Source organism: Aquarana catesbeiana, linkage group LG11 (genome assembly GCF_042186555.1).
Source record: "Aquarana catesbeiana isolate 2022-GZ linkage group LG11, ASM4218655v1, whole genome shotgun sequence".
Taxonomy (NCBI): Eukaryota; Metazoa; Chordata; class Amphibia; order Anura; family Ranidae; genus Aquarana; species Aquarana catesbeiana.
Genome location: NC_133334.1, coordinates 228,267,546 through 228,285,476, shown reverse-complemented (window position 1 = coordinate 228,285,476; position 17,931 = coordinate 228,267,546). Strand labels below are relative to the sequence as shown.

At 42.4% G+C, this 17,931-nt stretch overlaps 1 protein-coding gene across 2 annotated transcripts in view; it reads left to right on the top strand.

Moving 5' to 3' along the window:
* Positions 1 to 17,391, top strand: part of LOC141111649 (uncharacterized) — a 674,371-nt gene extending 656,980 nt beyond the window's left edge. Inside the window, exons 15-18 of one of the 2 annotated variants that reach the window (XR_012236466.1) lie at positions 3,129 to 3,199; positions 4,351 to 4,384; positions 9,079 to 9,126; positions 17,190 to 17,242. Coding sequence is in view for 1 of the 2 variants with exons in the window: in XM_073603803.1 (XP_073459904.1) it covers positions 3,129 to 3,199; positions 4,351 to 4,384; positions 9,079 to 9,126; positions 17,190 to 17,261 (225 nt within the window). In the remaining variant the exon portion in view is untranslated. Of the gene's footprint in view, positions 1 to 3,128; positions 3,200 to 4,350; positions 4,385 to 9,078; positions 9,127 to 17,189 lie in introns of both variants that reach the window. The other variant, XM_073603803.1, reaches the window with a different exon arrangement.
* Positions 17,392 to 17,931: the final 540 nt, after the last annotated feature.

Sequence of the window (17,931 nt, the reverse complement as noted above, 5' to 3'; positions counted from 1 at the left end):
ATATATATATATATATATATATATATATATATATATATATATATATAGAATACACTGCCACTAACTGAATAACCTGCCTGCTTAATCTAACTCAAGCTATCTCTCTGTCCATGGCAACAACACTACACATGGTCGCCGTGTAAGCAGCTTTATATAGTGTGGGGCTCAGTCCCCCTGAGCCATGATTTATCAAAAGGCACCTGGCTTATGGCTCTCTCAGCAGAGCGCACTGTGATTGGCCAAAGCATGCAGGTCAGGTACATGCTTTGGCCAGTCATCATACAGCAATGCACTGCGATTGGGGCATTCCGCAGCGCTCGATTTTCCCACGGATGCCCTATAATGTTTGCTGTTCTGCGAACGGGCGAACACCCAATGTTCGAGTCGAACTTATGTTCGACCCGACCATCGAGCTTATCCCTATGGGTCACAGTAAGTGAAGATATTTGATTTTATACCTCTGGGCACAAGACATTTAAAACCACTTTATGAACACTGTAGTCACTTTCACACTGAGGCGCTTTAGCGCTAAAAATAGCGCCTGCAAAGCGCCTGTAAAGCTCCTCTCCTGTCACTCCAGTGTGAAAGCCCAAGTGCTTTCACACTGGAGTGGTGCACTTGCAGGATGTTAAAAAAAGTCCTGAAACAGCATCGTTGGGGCGGTTTAGGAGCGGTGTATAAACTGCTCCTAAAACGCCCCTGCCCATTGAAATCAATGGGCAGCGCTGCCGAAGCGCCTGCAAAGCGCTTTGGCAGCAGTGTATTGCGGGTACTATTAACCCCTTCTTCGGCCACTAGTGGGGGTTAAAAGCGCCCCGCTAGCGGCCAAAAAAGCGCAGCTAAAATGACGGTAAAGCGCTGTTAAAACTATTGCTTTACCGATAACGCTGGGTGCTTTCAGTGTGAAAGTGGCCTTAGGGACCCGACATTGGAGCTTCAAAGAGTTGTGGGTGGGAAGAACCTCCAAACGCTGACTACAAGGAGTCTCAGTCCTGAAGGGGTTAAGCCACAGGAAAGGGAGGCTTGAAAAGCAGTAGGATGGAATTGGCACCTGTGTCAGTGAGGCAAAGTGGAGTGGGTCACAAGCTGTGAGCACGGATGAAAGCTTGGGGAACTGAGACGTGTTGCTGAACCCCTGCTGCCTGCCCGGCACCCTGGAGCAGGAGAGGAACCCCACCTCAGTGTGACACCAAGAGATTGGTGGTGAGACAGTTGTGTAGTTCCTATGCTAAAACTGTGAACTGTTTGACTTTTTGCTGAAGGAAGCTATTTATTTTTACCTGTTTTGGGAGGAACTAATAAAGAACTGTTTGCTTTTACAAACGGCTCCTGATGATCTCGGGCCCCATATGACAATATTCTGTAGCTGCAGACTTTTGGTGCCATTAAAACAGGAAGTAAGGGGAAATTTCCCCAACCTGGTGATTTAATTCTTGTCCTGGTGGCACCTTTTGTATCAGAGTATGATAGGGTGTCAATGATATAGAAAGTATTGGTTTTAATTAGGCTTGAAACCCAAAAAAGCTTTAGATCATTTCCAGGTCATTTTGGGGCAGTTACGCTACAACTCTGTAGACACATCCAAGTAAGGAAGCATTTTGCCTCCTGATAAAACTTACCCTGGGCTGAGTTTCTTTAAGTACTACCATAAAGCAGTAAAGTAAAACAGTACAAAATTGTTATCATTAACTTTGTGTATAAGAAATCTAATGTGATCTTTGAAAAGAAATCTAATGTGTCTGGATCAAGGGAGTTGATATTTTTTACCAGATGACTTATTTATCCAGGTCATAATATCTAGCAGTAGTTGCATTCAGCTAGACTTATTCTTTAATGTTGAAGCTTTCCCAAACCACTTTTTAGGGTCTGAACTGAAGTGGTTTGGAGAAGCTACAAAGTGTCTTCAACAGTACAGAATAAAGGGGTTTACACACGGGCTGTATATCAGCGGCATTGGCCGGTTCAGTAGAAACGTGTGTGCAGAAGCCGAAGGGGTGTGACGGAAAAAGGTCTGCTGATCGGTATCCGATCAGCGATGGAAAGCAATGGCTGAGAGCCCTGACTGGTGTGTTCTGGCTGGGGGGGCAGCAATCAGAACACAATAGCTCAGCAGGAAAGATCACCATACTAACATCGGATAGTTAATACAATGGCTCCTCCCAAGCTCTTCCGTTTTTTTTTCCGTTAAGCCCACTGGGTTGAACGATAAAAGCAATGAATAGTGTGTACTAGGCTTTAGTCTAGTTGATTTTGGCTAAATACTACAAGACATGTTCTGGATTTCTCTGCATACTTTTTTATGTTTGTTTTCGCAACTTGAAGATGGTCAGACGTTGAGTTCACATCCAACAAAAATTTTATAGTCTGCACATCCAGCTTTTGTCTGCCAAAAGAGTGAAATCGTCTGTCGAAAGCACTGTACTAACGATCCGAAAATCAGCAGACAGCTCGTATGAATTTTTCCATCTGATTTTCGTATCGTGATTATGGGCCTTAACAAGCAGAAGTATTTTATTACTTGTCTGCTGCTCTGGCAATTGCCAGGGTTAGCAAATTGTCCCTGGGTGCCTGAATAGTAAAATAATGAATAGGAGATATAAACCTTAGTCCTCTCAGTCTTTATGAGCATATGACATAATATAGTATATATTTTACCAATTAAAACTTGATGAAGAAAAAATAAACAAAATGGAAAAAAAAAAGAACCTATAATTACAGTTTGGTCTATAGGAGTCTGATTTTTGTATCATTCGTAAATGGTTGTTTACATTTTATTTCTATATAACTGTAGGCCTTGTAAAAAAGGTTTACTCATAGTAATGTCATATGGCACTTGTAAAATAACATATAGTAGATCTCCATGGGAACTGATGATGAGTATGCAGGCCTTAATATCCTAAGCAGTGTTAATAATATTTGGTTAGCAGTCAAGTATTATTTTCAGGCTACAATAAGTGGAAACTCCACTACATATTGTTAGATTGAAGAATTTTAAGGAGATATGACATTTCCCTGTACACTTTATTGTGTTTCTGACAAACAAATTGCTGGTCGATTGTCAAATAACAATTTTCCACTTCCAGTGTTTACATAATTCTTCTAATAGCCTTTTTTGTTTGTCCCTGTAGGCCCATCATGTGCTTGTAGCAGATGTGTATATTGGGAGGACACAGACTAATGGAGAAAAGTCAGTAAGCAGGTATGGAATCCTGATTTCACATCATAATTGGTTTACATTTCTACTTTTAAAGTAGGGAGGAAAACAAGTAAACCTATCAACACCTCGTGTAATTTAGACTGATCATGTCTTGAACAATAAGATTGTGATGTTGAAATTGGTAGATTCAGAGATTATAGGCAGTGGAAACTGGTGGCTTCAGCTTTAGAGGAGTAGAGACACAAATTACTCAATGAAAATCTCTTCTTTGGAGTCTCAAAAGTTTTGAGAGGATGTAATTCAAACCACCATTCCTCCTACAAAACTAATATTTAGTTTTGGTCTGTAAATGCTACCAGGAGAGCTGGTTCCAGCATTTGCTTCCCAGAAGAAAAATATCAAAATATGATAAAAAGTGGTAACATTACATATATAAAGTTTCTGAGCACACAGTGGAGGCCTACAAAGGCCTCCAAACATAGGCTAAAAGGATTTGGGGCTCCCAATTGCATTCTGCGGCTGAAGCAGCGGAAGCTCATCCATTAGGGGTGCAGGGGCGCCGCCTCCCCTAAGCCATGCACCCGGCCCCTAATCTCAGGGCGCTGAACGCATGGACTTGAATGTGGGTTCTTTTTTTTTTTTTTTTAAGCACGTGATTAGAGCTTCCTGCTCTAATTGGCTGCAAAAAGGGTGGGCTTGGGGCTCTCCGGCTCTAAACACGTGCTTAAAAAAAAAAAAAAACACATCGAAATCCATGCGCTCGGCACCCTGCATGGAGATTGGAGCACTGCGCCCCAACCACATCCACTTATGTGACATTAACGAAATAATACTCGCTAATGTCTTCCTGCTTCTCCTCCCCGCCAATAAGGAAGCGGGTCCTGAGACACGCTAGTGAGGTGGCCAGGTCTCTTTGAGTCCCCCCTCAAAATTTCGACCACCAGCTGCCACTGGGCTGAAGTGTTGCTTCGGCCCGGACCATCAATATCCCCTGCAACCATGGTGATTCTGCTGGAAGAGATGCAGAGACCTCTAGTGCAACATTGGAGGGGAGGTAAGTTTAATGTGCATACTATAGAACAGCTGTATAGCTTTCCTAACATAGGTCATAGTTGGGTTTGTCTAGATTTGAATACACTTGGAAGTTAATTAGTCATAATTGCGGCCTATTATTGCATCTTGTTATTTTTCAGGAGATCTCCACCAAGTGGGTTTGATTCCATTCAGGTGAGCTTCTGCAATCTTTTGTCTTTCCAGCTTTTCAGCCATCATCTACCATATGTTGTGTATATAAAGCCAAAACTCTTTTTTTTTTTTTTTTGCTGATAAAGTAGGAAAAGGTTAAAGAGGTTGTAAAGACATAAAGAAGAGAGAACATCCAACCATACCACTTGGGGTTGCCAACATCCCTTGTGCCGTTAATTTGGAGAAGGAGATACCCCCCAAGAAACTGGGACTTTAACAGCAACAGTATACAAAAATACAAATGTATTAAATAAATACATATATACAAAATAGAAGTATCAAACCACTAAAAATATAGATGACAAAAATGATGAATTCCCATAGGGTCCAGATAAACCGACGCGTTTCAGTCCCTTCGTCAGGGAAAAAGTCAGGAAGGAATCACACTGTGTAGAAATCAAATATATAAATGAGAAACAATCATTTAAAAAATTTTGCATCATAGGGCATATAGCATAGAAATTGCATAAAGGCATACCCTGAATGGTCATCATGTAGTTACACTGCTGGACTGGGGGCAAAAGCAGCATCGCAGACATAAACCAAGGATGTCCCAAGGACACAGATGTACTGAGTGGGTCGCCAATCATCCACACAAGTCCCACACTGAGGCAGCAAGAAGAGGCGCACAAGTGAATGTAAATCTCAGATTTTATAGAGAAAGCTCCAAAGTGTACAATCTGACAAAGAAAGGATAAAAAGGATATTTTATATATTTAAGGAGTTTATCAAGCTGCACCATGTCCGGCAGATTTAATCCATTATATAGAGCATCATACAATAATGGAATCCACAGTGGGAATGAAGCGGAAGAACCGCAGTAGTCAGAGGCATAAAAACATATATCAGTCTTCAAGTTTGGGTATAAATCTATGAAGATATATAAAAAGAAAACATCTCATAGTAACCAAACACTTTTAAATGCAGACCATGCCAGAGGAGTTCATCCTCTACAGACGTGGACTCTGCTGTAAAGGGTAAAGGGAAAATTAGCCCATCAAAGGCTTAGTAGAGCAGACAGCATACCTTTCGGTGTATTATTTAGAAAGTCAAGCATAAGATAAGCAAATGACTCCCTCAATGCGGATCCTACAGAGTCAGATGCATGCACCCGCCATCATTCACAGTGACAGGGCATACACAGCTGACACTAGGTTTATAAGGGATACGGGGGCGGCGTTTGGCGTGATGACATCAACGCGCATCGCATCACCATAGCAATGGGCGGGACGCCACCACGCCAGCAGCCGAGCCTCAGTCCTCTCACAGCGCGAGCGCGCAAAAAAATACCGGAAGAGTGTGCACAACAGTTGCTTTGGCAACCGGTAAACAAAGGAGCCATCAACAATGAAAATGAAACTAAGACAGAGACCCTGCTGTGCGCATGCCAGAAAACCATGCAAATAATGCAAAGGGCCTGTCCTACTACCTACCAGTCAAGAGTGCACCAAAGTTGCCACCATAGGGAACCTGGGTGATGACTGCAATGGCGCCCCCCACAGAGCCGAACCAAAGGGGACCGCTCTGTGAAAACGGCGTCCTGCAGGTACCACCCACCAGCACAAACAGCACCCCATGACAGCAGACAAGGTACCAGGCACCAAAGAAGCTAAAGACACAAGGTCGCAAGTCGGGCCGCAAACAAAGGCCCCCCAAAAAAGGGGGGCCTTTGTGCGCCGGGTAGGATGAAAGGAGACCCACAAAAGTGGTGCAAAAATCCACGATACCGGCCGCCAGTCTAGATGGAAACCCACATAAACAGGCAGAAAAATGGAAAAAGCACATTATACATATATGCAAAAATAGCCTTAATGGACATCGCACATATGGAAAACATAATATATACATCAGATCAGAAAAAAAACAAATGCTAGCAACATGGCATATTTGATGACTTGTCCAGGGAAACATGGAGTTAAATCAAATAAAGCATCCCTACGTCCACATAACATAAAAAGGCCACACCCAACAATAAAAGGGGGGGATAATGGAAAGATGTGATGGCTAAACGCTGGATGCAGGAATGAGCGACTACGTCATTCCTTCTCACAACCACCCGAGAAGCCCTCAAGAAAGGGTCTAAAACTGAGGTGTTCATTGAGTCCGGGGGGTGAGGTGGCCCCAAGGTCGGCAATCCAACGAGCCTCCCGTTGGAGGAAGACCTTGTTCCAATCCCCACCCCTCGGACTCGGATGGATCCAGTCCAAAATCAAAAATGTAATTTTGGGAAATCTGCCCTGATGTCTCTCAGTGACGTGTCTCCCCAAAGGGAGCATAGGATTAGCAGTCTTCATGGAGGTTACGTGTCTCGATGCTCTGAAGTAGAATTTCAATTTCGTTTTGCCCACATATTGATGGCACTGGCATGTCAAGAGGTACACCACCCCCTCAGTTTTGCAATTGAAGAAATTATGCGGTCTATACGGCTGTCCATTAGGGAGTACTGCATCCTGTCTGATATTCATGCATTGGCATATGGAGCAGCCACCACATGTAATAGTACCCAACCTCTTGCAGGGGTCCTTATGGAACTCCACTAAAAACTCACTTTGGACCAATAGGTCCTTTAGTGAGGCAGCCCGTCGATATGTGATAGCTGGACTTTCTGACACATAGGGACTCAAAGGGTCTCTGCGCAAAAGATGCCAGAACCTGCCGATAATTTGCCTAACTGCTTTATGTTGATTACTGTATTTCAGTGGTTCTCAACTCCAGTCCTCGGGACCCACCAACAGGCCAGGTTTTATGTATTACCTTGGGGAGTTGCAGACTAGAATACTGCAATCACTGAGCAGCAAGTGATATCACTTGTGATGTATTTCAGCTATCTTGCAAACCTGGCCTGTTGGTGGGTCCTGAGGAATAGAGTTGAGAACCACTGCTGTATTTAGTGATCACTCTGATGACTTGAGGATCATTTGTTTTCATCTTGGTGCCGAATAGAAGCTCTTGTCTAGAACGTCCATTGGCCCGTTTGAAGGCCCTTTTCAGACATGTACGAGAGTACCCTCTCAATAAAAGCCTATCCCTCAGAGCCCCAGCCTCCTGTAGAAAACATTCCTGACTGGAACAATTCCGTTTTAACCTAAGGCATTGGCTGTACGGAATTGAGAGTAGGAGAGGCTGGGGGTGTGAACTAGAAGCATGCAAAGGCTGTAAAGGGGTTGTAAAGGTTCATGTCTTTTCACCTTAAAGCATCCTATGCAGGGCTTTTTTCAGCTGGAACTTGGTGGAACTCAGTTCCACCACCTCTGGCTCAGGCCCTCTGTTCCCTGCTCACCACTATCACTTTTGTAAACACAGAAGTCTGGCTTGTCTCCCAACGGCTCCCACAGATCTGATCTCCTGAGTGGCTCCCACTGAGTGCAGGATGGGGACAAGGGAGATGCAGATGTTTGGGGTGCAGTACGAATGCTGAAAATCCCCACTGGATGATCTCCCGACATGTGAGAGAGGCAGAGCCATCTACCGTGTGCGGGCAGGTACTAAAGCCAGCTGGGTGCTTCAGTTTAATACAGTAACAAAAGTAAGACATGTGGAAGATGGTGGAGCTTTTGGGGGGGGCATGGGGGCAGTGGAGGGAGGTTGCATGCAGAGGTCAGAGCTGAAGAGAGTTCCTGCACCTATTTTCTGAGAAAAAAAGCCCTGATCCTATGCAATAAGGTGAAAAAACACCTGGCAGTCACCGGCCGGCCTAGCCCCCCCCCCCCCCCCCCGGTTTACTTAACCGAACCCCTTCATTCAGTCGGCGGGGACGCGCGGTCTCTCTCTCCACAGGGCTCCTGGCTTTTGATTGGATAGATTGATAGCAGAGCAGCCTATTGGCTCCCGCTGCTGTCAATCAAATCCAATGATGCGGGCACCGGGGGCGGGGCCGAGTCCGCCATTCTGTGTCTATAGACGCAAATGCTGGATTCGGGAGCGCGCCCACAAGTTAACCCTCGGAGAGCGCTTCTCCAAGGGGGTTATCAGATCTGGGGAGGAGCCGCGAGAGCCACCGGGGGACCCCAGAAGAGCAGGTTCGGGGCCACTCTGTGCAAAACGAGCTGCACAGTGGAGGTAAGTATAATATGTTTGTTATTAAAAAAAAAAAATTACCCTTACAATCACTTTAAAACTCCTATCAGATCTACTTCTAAGCATTGCTAATATGATCTATGTGAATGTTAACTTGGACGTGTTGAAGTGTTATACCACTGCTCACAAATACTTGTTACCAAATGATATACACTAAAGTATTTATTTTGTACCTGCTTTAATGCTGCCATCTAAATCTGTAACCACAGTATTATTCATTCAGAAATAAAGAATGCATAAAAAAACTCTGATCAGGTTATTATTTGCTCCCATTCTGGAGATTCATTCCCCAGCCCACTCCCCACAGACCACATTAAAAACTTGACATTATGTCCAAACCTTCCCTACTCTAAAAAAAAAACAAACAAAAAAAAATGCCTTTACATTCACTTCAAGGAAAATCAGTCAAGGTTAAGCTACAGGTCTATATAAATAACCAATAGGCAGCTAATATATACCCTTGTGATCATATACATACTAATTACCGGTTTCCTCTTGTATGTGTCTTGGGTTATGCTCTTTGTTTTAGCATGATTTTAACTTAAAATTACTTTCACACTACATGTCCATTCTGAGCCCTTCTCATTTTTGTGTCCTAGATTCAAGGAAGATGGTCTACGGAGTTTGTGATTTTCAGTCACTTGCAGGTACCCCTACTTTACACTTTCTTATGCATGAATCTATCCATGATACATATAGGGGGTGGCAGGAGAAGGGGGCGGGGCCCGTGCGCCCTTAATGGACGCACCGCCACTGCTGTTAGGGCTAGTTGTTTTTTATGGAGAATTTGTTGTGATATAGCCAGAGTCCCCTGCGCCCCACGGCTGATGAGCTGGCAGGCAGATTAAGACAATCTAAACAATAAAGGAGGGCGCCAGATCACTATATGTCAAACATAAACTGCAATTTTATTCTGAAAATACATCTAAAAAACGCTGTATATTGCACATAGGGCTTGTAGAATGGAGCAGAGGTCTAGATGGACTGGAGAGTAGCTGCAATAGCACTACCAGCCCTGTGTGCAGTATTCAGCGTTTTTAGATGTAAGTGTTTTCAGAATAAATTGCGGTTTATGTATGACATACAGTATGCTGATCTGGCCCCCTCCTTTATTGTTTACATGTCTTGAGGGGACCCCATACCCATCGAGGAGCTGCCGGTGACTGCACATGTCTTTTCTCCTATCAAGCTTACCACCCTCCTGCATATGTCTTCTATGGATTTTATATTACTATTTTTCTACCAGTGGAGTGCTGACTCACCTGCCAATTTAGTGAGTGATTTGTGAGATTAAGGCTAGCCATACATTATACAATTTTCTTGTACAACTTTCCTTTAATTTTACCAAAACCATGTAATAGGAGGTCAAACCTAAACACGTTCAATTTGTACGCAATCAGGCAGGCACTTGGACCACATAGTTGACGGTAAATCTAAAGAAAATTGAATAAGAAAATTGTAAGTTGTATGGCCAGCTTAAGACAATCTGTTCATGCAGTCCAAGAGTTTCTTTGCAGGGGATTGCAGGAGGCTGATAGTGAGTCAATTCAGAGGCTTTCACTGGCTGCACATACATGTATTGACTGTTATAAAATCATTTTTTTTTTTAACATCAAAGTTTATTGAAGTCTAGTTATTGCAACTATGGAGTCGCAGCTCCATTATAAAACAGAAAGAAAGAGAAATATTCGCATAGTATATCTATAATTCAACATTGATTCAATCAGCCTAAATCATTCAATTGTTGTCGATTACGAGACTTGTGCCTTCAAGTTAAGTGCATTTTTAATAGTGTCCCAAATTTTTATCACATATTAATCAGTGTATAAAAATAAGAAATAGTAAGAAGATGTAAGAAGTAAAAATAAAGGAAGGAAACAATCTATAGCATTAACCCAATCATATGGGTAAAGAACTTCAGATCCTATACCGAACATTCTTTTTCTGTGTTTGGATCATTTATAGCAAATGGTTTACAAAGCAAGTATTCAGTGTCATAATTTGTTTTAGAAGTAGATGGTCTATGTTTGGACTGACTCCAAAGTTTAGATGCTTTAAACTTGGTTCATTAAGTTTGAGTATTTTTGAGAATATCTGAATATTATCCAGGGATTCCATGTTTTATGGTAGCGGTCAACATTTTCTCCTGCCTGGGCTATAGTCTCCTCCATCTCATGAATCTCTGTAACCTTGTTGAGCCAATCTTTAATAGTTGGTATCTTTGTAGATTTCCAATGAATTGGGATCAAAGCTTTTGCAGCGTTCAACAAGTGTTTAGAGAGTGAGTGTTTATATTTTTTAATGGGGAATTCATTGACATGGAGGAGGCACCCCGCTGCATCCAACTTTAAAGACGTCTCAGTGATATGGAGAATGATCTCCTTAATTTCCGACCAGTAAGGTTCTAGTGTGGGACACTGCCACCAAATATGTAGCAGTGTTCCCTTTTCATTATGGCAACGCCAGCATGTGTCAGGATAATCCGGAAACCAAGAGTGCAGTTTCGCCGGAGTGGCATACCACTGAGTAAGCAGCTTATAAGCTGTTTCCTGGGTGCTTGTACTCAGTGAGCATTTGTGGGCAAAAATGCACGCTCTTCTCCATTGATCCTCCGACAATGAGATCTTTAGTGCTTTTGACCAGCTCTCCCTGAATCCGTGGTCCATCGCTCCCATGCTATTTTGTATCCATTTATAGGTCAGAGAAGTCGTTTTGTGGATCGGTTCTCCTTTCTGGCAGGCCTCTTCTATGTCTGTCATTGGTCTATTGAAGTTATTTTTTTCTCTAGATTGGTTTAGGTAACTTCGGCATTGAAAGTATGTCCATAAAGGTAGGTCTGGAGTGTTATTTACCGTTTTTAGGTCGGTGTAATCTCTGAAATCTTTGTTGTAGAAGAAGTCCATGGCTAGTAGTGTTCTGTTTGTGTTTGTGGAGCGGAGTAAGCTGTTCTTAATGCCTGGTGTAAAGTTAGGGTTGTCCTGTAGTGGCGTGAGTGGGCTTAAGTGGGAGGAAAAGTTTGTGAGATTGGTTAGTTTGTGAAAAATTGTGAGCGTGGTGCCTATGAGGGGGTGAGACCTCATAGCGGTTGAAAGGCTAGTCCAAGGGATCCATGGTGAGAACCTAATTGGGGTCTGATTCATTGCCTCTTCTAATTCTACCCAATCTTTAATTTTGTGATGACAGTGCCAGTCCACTATCCTTGTGACGTGTGCTGCCCAGTAGTACACGCGGAAGTCTGGGATTCCCATCCCCCCCTTCTCCTTAGGTTGTGTGAGTAATGAGCAGCGAATTCTGGGTTTTTTGTGTGCCCATATAAATTTCATTTGGATTGTGTTTAAGGCTTTAAAGAAACTTTGGGGTATTTTAATTGGCAGGTTTCTGAATAAGTATAATACTCTAGGTAGAATCGTCATTTTGCATATAGCTATGCGTCCAAACCACGAAAAACTTTTCGTGTGCCAGGTTTGAAGGTCTGAGCAAATCGTCTTTAAAAGCGGAGTGAAATTGCGTTCATAAATTTGGGAAATCTGGGGGGTCAGCCATATCCCCAAATATTTTAGAGCTGAGTTTTCCCATTTAAAGGGGCAGTTGGATTTGATGGCTTCTATTTTATTCATGGGTATGCTAATGTTCATTGCTTCAGACTTGGAGTAATTAATTTTTAGATTGGAGAGATGGCCAAATAAAGAGAATTCATTTAATAAGGTAGGGAGTGAAATATGGGGGTTGGAAATAAAAAATAATAGGTCATCCGCATAAGCTGCCACTTTGAATTCTCTTCCAGCTATTTTAAAACCATTTATTGCTCTCTCTGCCACAATCCGTCTAATGAGTGGTTCTAGTGTTAAAATAAATAAAATTGGCGAGAGGGGACAGCCCTGTCTCGTGCCATTTCTGATTTTAACTGTTTCTGAAAGTGAACCATTTATTTTGAGTTGAGCCGTGGGGTTGTAGTAGAGAGAGGAGATCCACGTCATCATGTGACTTCCCAGGCCAATATATCTGCAGGTTTCCAGCATGAAATCCCACGCCACTCGATCGAAGGCCTTCTCCGCGTCTGTTGACAGGAGAAGGCCCTCGATGTTTTCTTTCCTAGTTGCATGAATCAAGTTGAGCGTTTTGATGACATTGTCTCTGGTTTCTCTGCCGGGCATGAATCCTGCCTGCTCGGTGCCTATCAGATTGTGAAGCAAAGGTTTTAGCCTATTAGCAATAATTTTTGACATCAATTTCACATCTAAATTTAGAAGCGAGATTGGCCTGTAGCTAGCGCATTCTGCTGGATCTTTATGTGGCTTGGGTAGAATTGTGATGTGGGCTGCCAGAAAGTTTGGTGGGATCTCTCTGGGTTGTGACATATAGTTCAAAGCTCTTAGTAGTGGTCCTAGTAGAATGGCCTGAAACGTTTTATAATAAATGGCTGTAAAGCCGTCTGGGCCTGGGCTTTTCCCTGGTTTAAGGTCTTTGATTGTCTGTTGTAGTTCTATTGCTTCGATGGGTTTTTCTAATTGGGAAATTTCTTCTGCTGTCAGGATGGGTAATTTGGATTCTCTAAGATAGTTTTGAATACTTTGTTGTCTTGATTCCTGTGACTCATTGGCTTTGTGTGAGGTGGGTAGGTTATAAAGGGCCGTGTAATAGTCGTGAAAGTTGCGTGCGATTTGTTTGGTGGTGATGTCTATTTTCCCTTCTTTTGATCTAATGCCAGAGATATTGTGTTGTGCTCTAGTGGCTTTCAGGGCTCCCGCTAGAAATTTGCCTGTTTTGTTACCGTGTTCGTAGTAAATTTTTTTTTCGGAAGAATAAGAATCTTTTAGACTTAATGTCATAAATCTGTTGTAGTGCCTTCCTTGTTTCTAATAGTTCTGTTGCTGATTGTTCTGTTAGTGATTGTTTGTGTAATGTTTCTAGACTTCGGATTTTCCCTGTCAATTGTTTTATTTGTTTATCTCTTTCTTTTTTACGTTGTGAGCCTGCTCGAATGAGATCGCCTCTGATTGTGCATTTGTGTGCCTCCCAAATTGTCAAAGGGTTTACTTCAGGTGTGGAGTTGTGTGTAAAGTACTCTTTCAGTGCCTTAGTTATTTGCGGCAGCCAGACTGGATCTGTCAATAGAGCTGAGTTTAATCTCCATTGGTTGGACTTTGATGTAGGGTCAAATAAATTTAGGGTTAGTGATGTAGGGGCGTGATCTGTTACCGTTTGAATTCCTATTTTTGCTTCCGAGATTCTGTCGAGGTCTTTTTGTGTAATAAAAATGTAGTCTATTCTGGAGTATCTGCTGTGTGGAAATGAATAGAATGTATAATCTTTATCATTAGGATGCACGAATCTCCAGAAATCGACTAGTTGTAGAGAGTTGAGTAGTGTTTTAATCCTTTTAAGGATCTTGTAAGTGATATAAGTTTTGCCGGTAGAAGTGTCAGTTAAAGGGTTTAATGGTACATTAAAGTCTCCTCCGAGAATAAGACACCCTGTACTGAAATCTCGGAGTTTGTCATGAATGCGTTTGCAGAACGTTGCATGTGCTGTGTTAGGAAAATAAACATTAGCTAAAGTCATGGGGGTGCCTGAACAATGTCCCTTAAGGAATAGGAACCTGCCTTCCGGGTCCACCATTTTATCTGTGACTTCGAAGGAAGCGTCTCTACTAATAAGTATAGAAACTCCCCTAGATTTGGCCGAGCTGTTCGTAGCATGGTAGGATTGTGTGAAGAAGGAATCTGTCATTTTGGGGACCTTATCGGTCTGGAAATGAGTTTCCTGTAAAAAAACAAACTTGGGCCTACCTTTTTTGAGTTCTCTTAGTAGAGTGGAGCGTTTTTCAGGAATGTTTAGACCATTCATATTATGGGAGATCACTGTGGGAGAGTGTCCCAGAGATGAGTACATCATCTTGTGGATTCAAGGAGAGCCGTCGGCACAAGATCTGGAAACAAAGCTTAATGACTGTTAGTGTTTTCGCTATAGATTGTGAATAGTCAATACACTCTTCTGGTCTTAGATAATTAGAAAAATAGATGAGAAGTAAATAATATTAAAGGGAGAAATTAAAGGGAGAGATGGAAAGGGTAAGAAAGAAAACAAAAACCAAGGCAGAGGGGGGAAGATAGGGGATATGATCAAAGAGGAGGGGTGAGAGTAAGAATAAGAAAGAGTTGAAAAGAGGAGTGAGATATACTGTCTTCTCCCTGGAACCAAAATGGACCAAGGAAGTACTTTAAATTAGTGCTATCCAGTAGGAGAATCCCTCCCACTAGAGAGCACTTGTTGGGAGCAGTGGATGACTGCCCGGCTTTTTAGAGATGCAAATTTAACTGTAACAATAAAACAACACTAAATATTAGAGCTAAAACCGGTAGCAGCCTGTATAAGTAAGCTATAGTTGTGTTGGTCGCCCAGTGCCAAAAAGAAAAAAAAAAAAGAAAAAGAAAAAAAAAAAAAAAAAAGAGAGAAAAAAGAAAGGAGAGAAAACTTTTCCTTCCCCTCCTTCCTTCCTCCTCTTGAGGAAGGAAACTGTGGTCTCCATTCGTGTGTGGTTAGACCCGAATAGAGAAATTTACTTTAATAATAAAATAAAAATAACATTATTAACCTCGTTTTGTGGAGAGGAACAACCTGTTATGTGGAGGTTATGGGGTCTCCTTTAAATGGAGCTTGTCTCCCATCCCCTCCACGTTCAAACGTATAAGGAGAGGATTTCCTTGATATTGTTGGTACTACTGGCTCTGCTTCGGTTTTAATTTCCGTGTCGGCCATTATAAGCCTTATATGGGTTTGTCAGATTATTTAATCCTAACAACTTAGAACTACCCATTCCTATCAACATCTTTAAAACTGAGCAACTTTTTGGATCTTCCTTTATAAAGGAGCCTGTCTCATGTCAAATTCGGAAGTCCTTGTGAAGACCGCTCTGTGATGATTTATCTTGATCTTCATTGAGTGGGTCTATGAGGTATATCCATAGTTGAATTGGGTTTAGAGTGAGTGGTGTGACTTTCTCTTCTGAACCAATCTGTTATAAATCCAAGATGGAAAGGGATCCTCAAATGTCCTCCATTCCTCTGGAAGAATGTGGTCTGTTGTTCGGTGTACCTGCTTGGGAGCCTCCTGGGCGAGACGGTTTCATTTTCTTTGAATGTCGCTTGTCTGGAGAAGTAAGTGGTGATCTTGCTTGTGTGTTCTCCCGCGGAGGTAATAAGAACTCCTGGTACCATTCTGGTAATTCTATAAGATCTATTTGCAGTGCGTGGCAGAAATCTGGTGGATCTTCAGGGGATCTTAGGGTATGTTGTCTCCCATTGTGATTCACCAGAAGTGCAAATGGGAAGCGCCATGTGTAGCGAATGTCCTTTTCTCTAAGTTTGTCGAGGAGAGGTCGCAAAGCTCTGCGATTTTTTAAAGTTATCTGGGAGAGGTCATGGAAGAGCATAATAGTCTCGCCATTAAAGATGATTTGATCGTTTCTGCGTGCTCTGCGCATTATATCCTCTTTTAGAGAAAAGCTTTGCAAGCAGCAAATGATATCTCGGGGTGGCATTGTATCAGGGCCTCTTGCTCTGAGAGCTCTGTGGGCTCTCACAAATTCTATTGCTGTGTCCTCGGGCCTATCTAATAGGCTATTAAAGACTCTTTGCAGAGCTGGGAGTATTTGTTCAGCTTCCACCGATTCGGGGATCCCCCTCACCCTTATATTATTCCTCCTCCCTCTGTTATCCAAATCCTCTAAATGCTTGTTTATCTCAATGAGATGTTGGGCTTGTGTGGAGGTAACTTTCTCTAAACGGTGGATTGCCATGTCTCTGCCTCTGCCTGCAGCTTCCGCCGTGGCCATCTTGTCTGTTAATATGATCATGCTGGATTTTAAGTCAGTGATAGCCGCAGAGAAAGTGGCTTTAATGTCGGCTGCAAAGCCTGACATGCCAGCGTATGTGAGCGGCAGATCAGGGTGGGGAGTGTTCCTACCAGTGCCATCCGCCGTGGATTGCGAGTCCTCGCTGAAATCCTCCTCCGCATGTGGCGTCGCCATCTTGGATCCCGGCCTGCTGGTCCGTTCCGCCGAGAGATTTCTGAGTAAATCAGATATATTCCTTCCTTTGTAAGCCGCCGCTGAACGGCGAGATCTGGTGCGAGGTGTTCCCAGATTCCTTCTGCTCATTATGAGGTGCTGTCGGCACTAGGAGACGGGCTCAGGCTGCTAAACCACCGGAGCTCCTGTACTAAGCGTCCATCTCTGCTGCGCGCCAAGCCACGCCCCAAAATCATTTTTTTAACTGCTGTTTTTATGTCATCATAAAGTGAAGCTTAAAAGTGAACATGCCATTCATAGGACGTAGAGATTAACACAGGGCAGACTGGAACAAATAGAAGCAAAGGGATTGATTTACTAAAGGCAAATAGGCTGGTCACCTTGCAAGGGAATTAGCCCTAGACTTTAGTGAATGTGGTGAGATTTTACTTTGAAAAGAATACCTAATCACATTCAGGAAAAATAAAAAAAACCTTCATATTTGCTTGGACAGTAAGTGTTTCACATCATTCACCAAGCTCTCAGGATAATTTCCCTGCAAAATATATCTTTCCTTGCAGACAGTCTTTTTGCATTTAGTAAAGTGTTCCATGAAATGATGTTCATGCTTGTGTGTAGTGTGATTGCTTATAAAGACATACTGTACATAGAATAACAATTCATTCTATGCTTATTTTTCAGGCCATTCCAATCTGTTTACTGAAGTACACCAAGAGAGACTCTCCGACAGCCAACACAGCTGTATCCAAGTAATACACTGCTGGCAGGTTTCCATACTATAAGAGCCTTATCTGTTGGTTTATTTGTTCAATGTTTTCTGTAAAATGTTTATATATTTTAGTTGTTTCTCATGTCAAAATAAAACCCAGTTTTTGCTTTGTTAGGTTGCCATGATTGTTTTATTTAAAATATATGTGGTACTCTTTGGGACATGCGATGTTCAGTCACATATACAAAAGTAGGATCTTGATGATTATAGTAGATGATATAGTGTATGTCATTTAGTTACTTTTTGATTAATATAAACAAGATTGATTCCTCTTGGTTAAGTTAATATATAATTCAGTGGTGGCATAGAATAGAAGTGCCCAATTTGTAAACAAAAAGGACCTACAAAAATCCTTGCAGTAGCTCAGTAGTCTTTGATAGATGTCTGGAAATCATATAAATTACAAGTGCACACGCGCACACACAAGCTTTGGTATATACCTTAAGGCAGGGGTGTCCAACCTGTGGGCCAAAATGGCTGTTAATGCGGCCCAACATAAGATTGCAAACTTACTTTAAAATGTACATTTTTTTTTGGGGGGGGGGGGGGGGGTTGTGAGAATATATCTACACTTAGTGAACACATGTGGCCAAAGAAATATTTTGGTGTCTCCTTACTGGACTTTTATAAGTTTTATCTTCAAAAGAAATATAT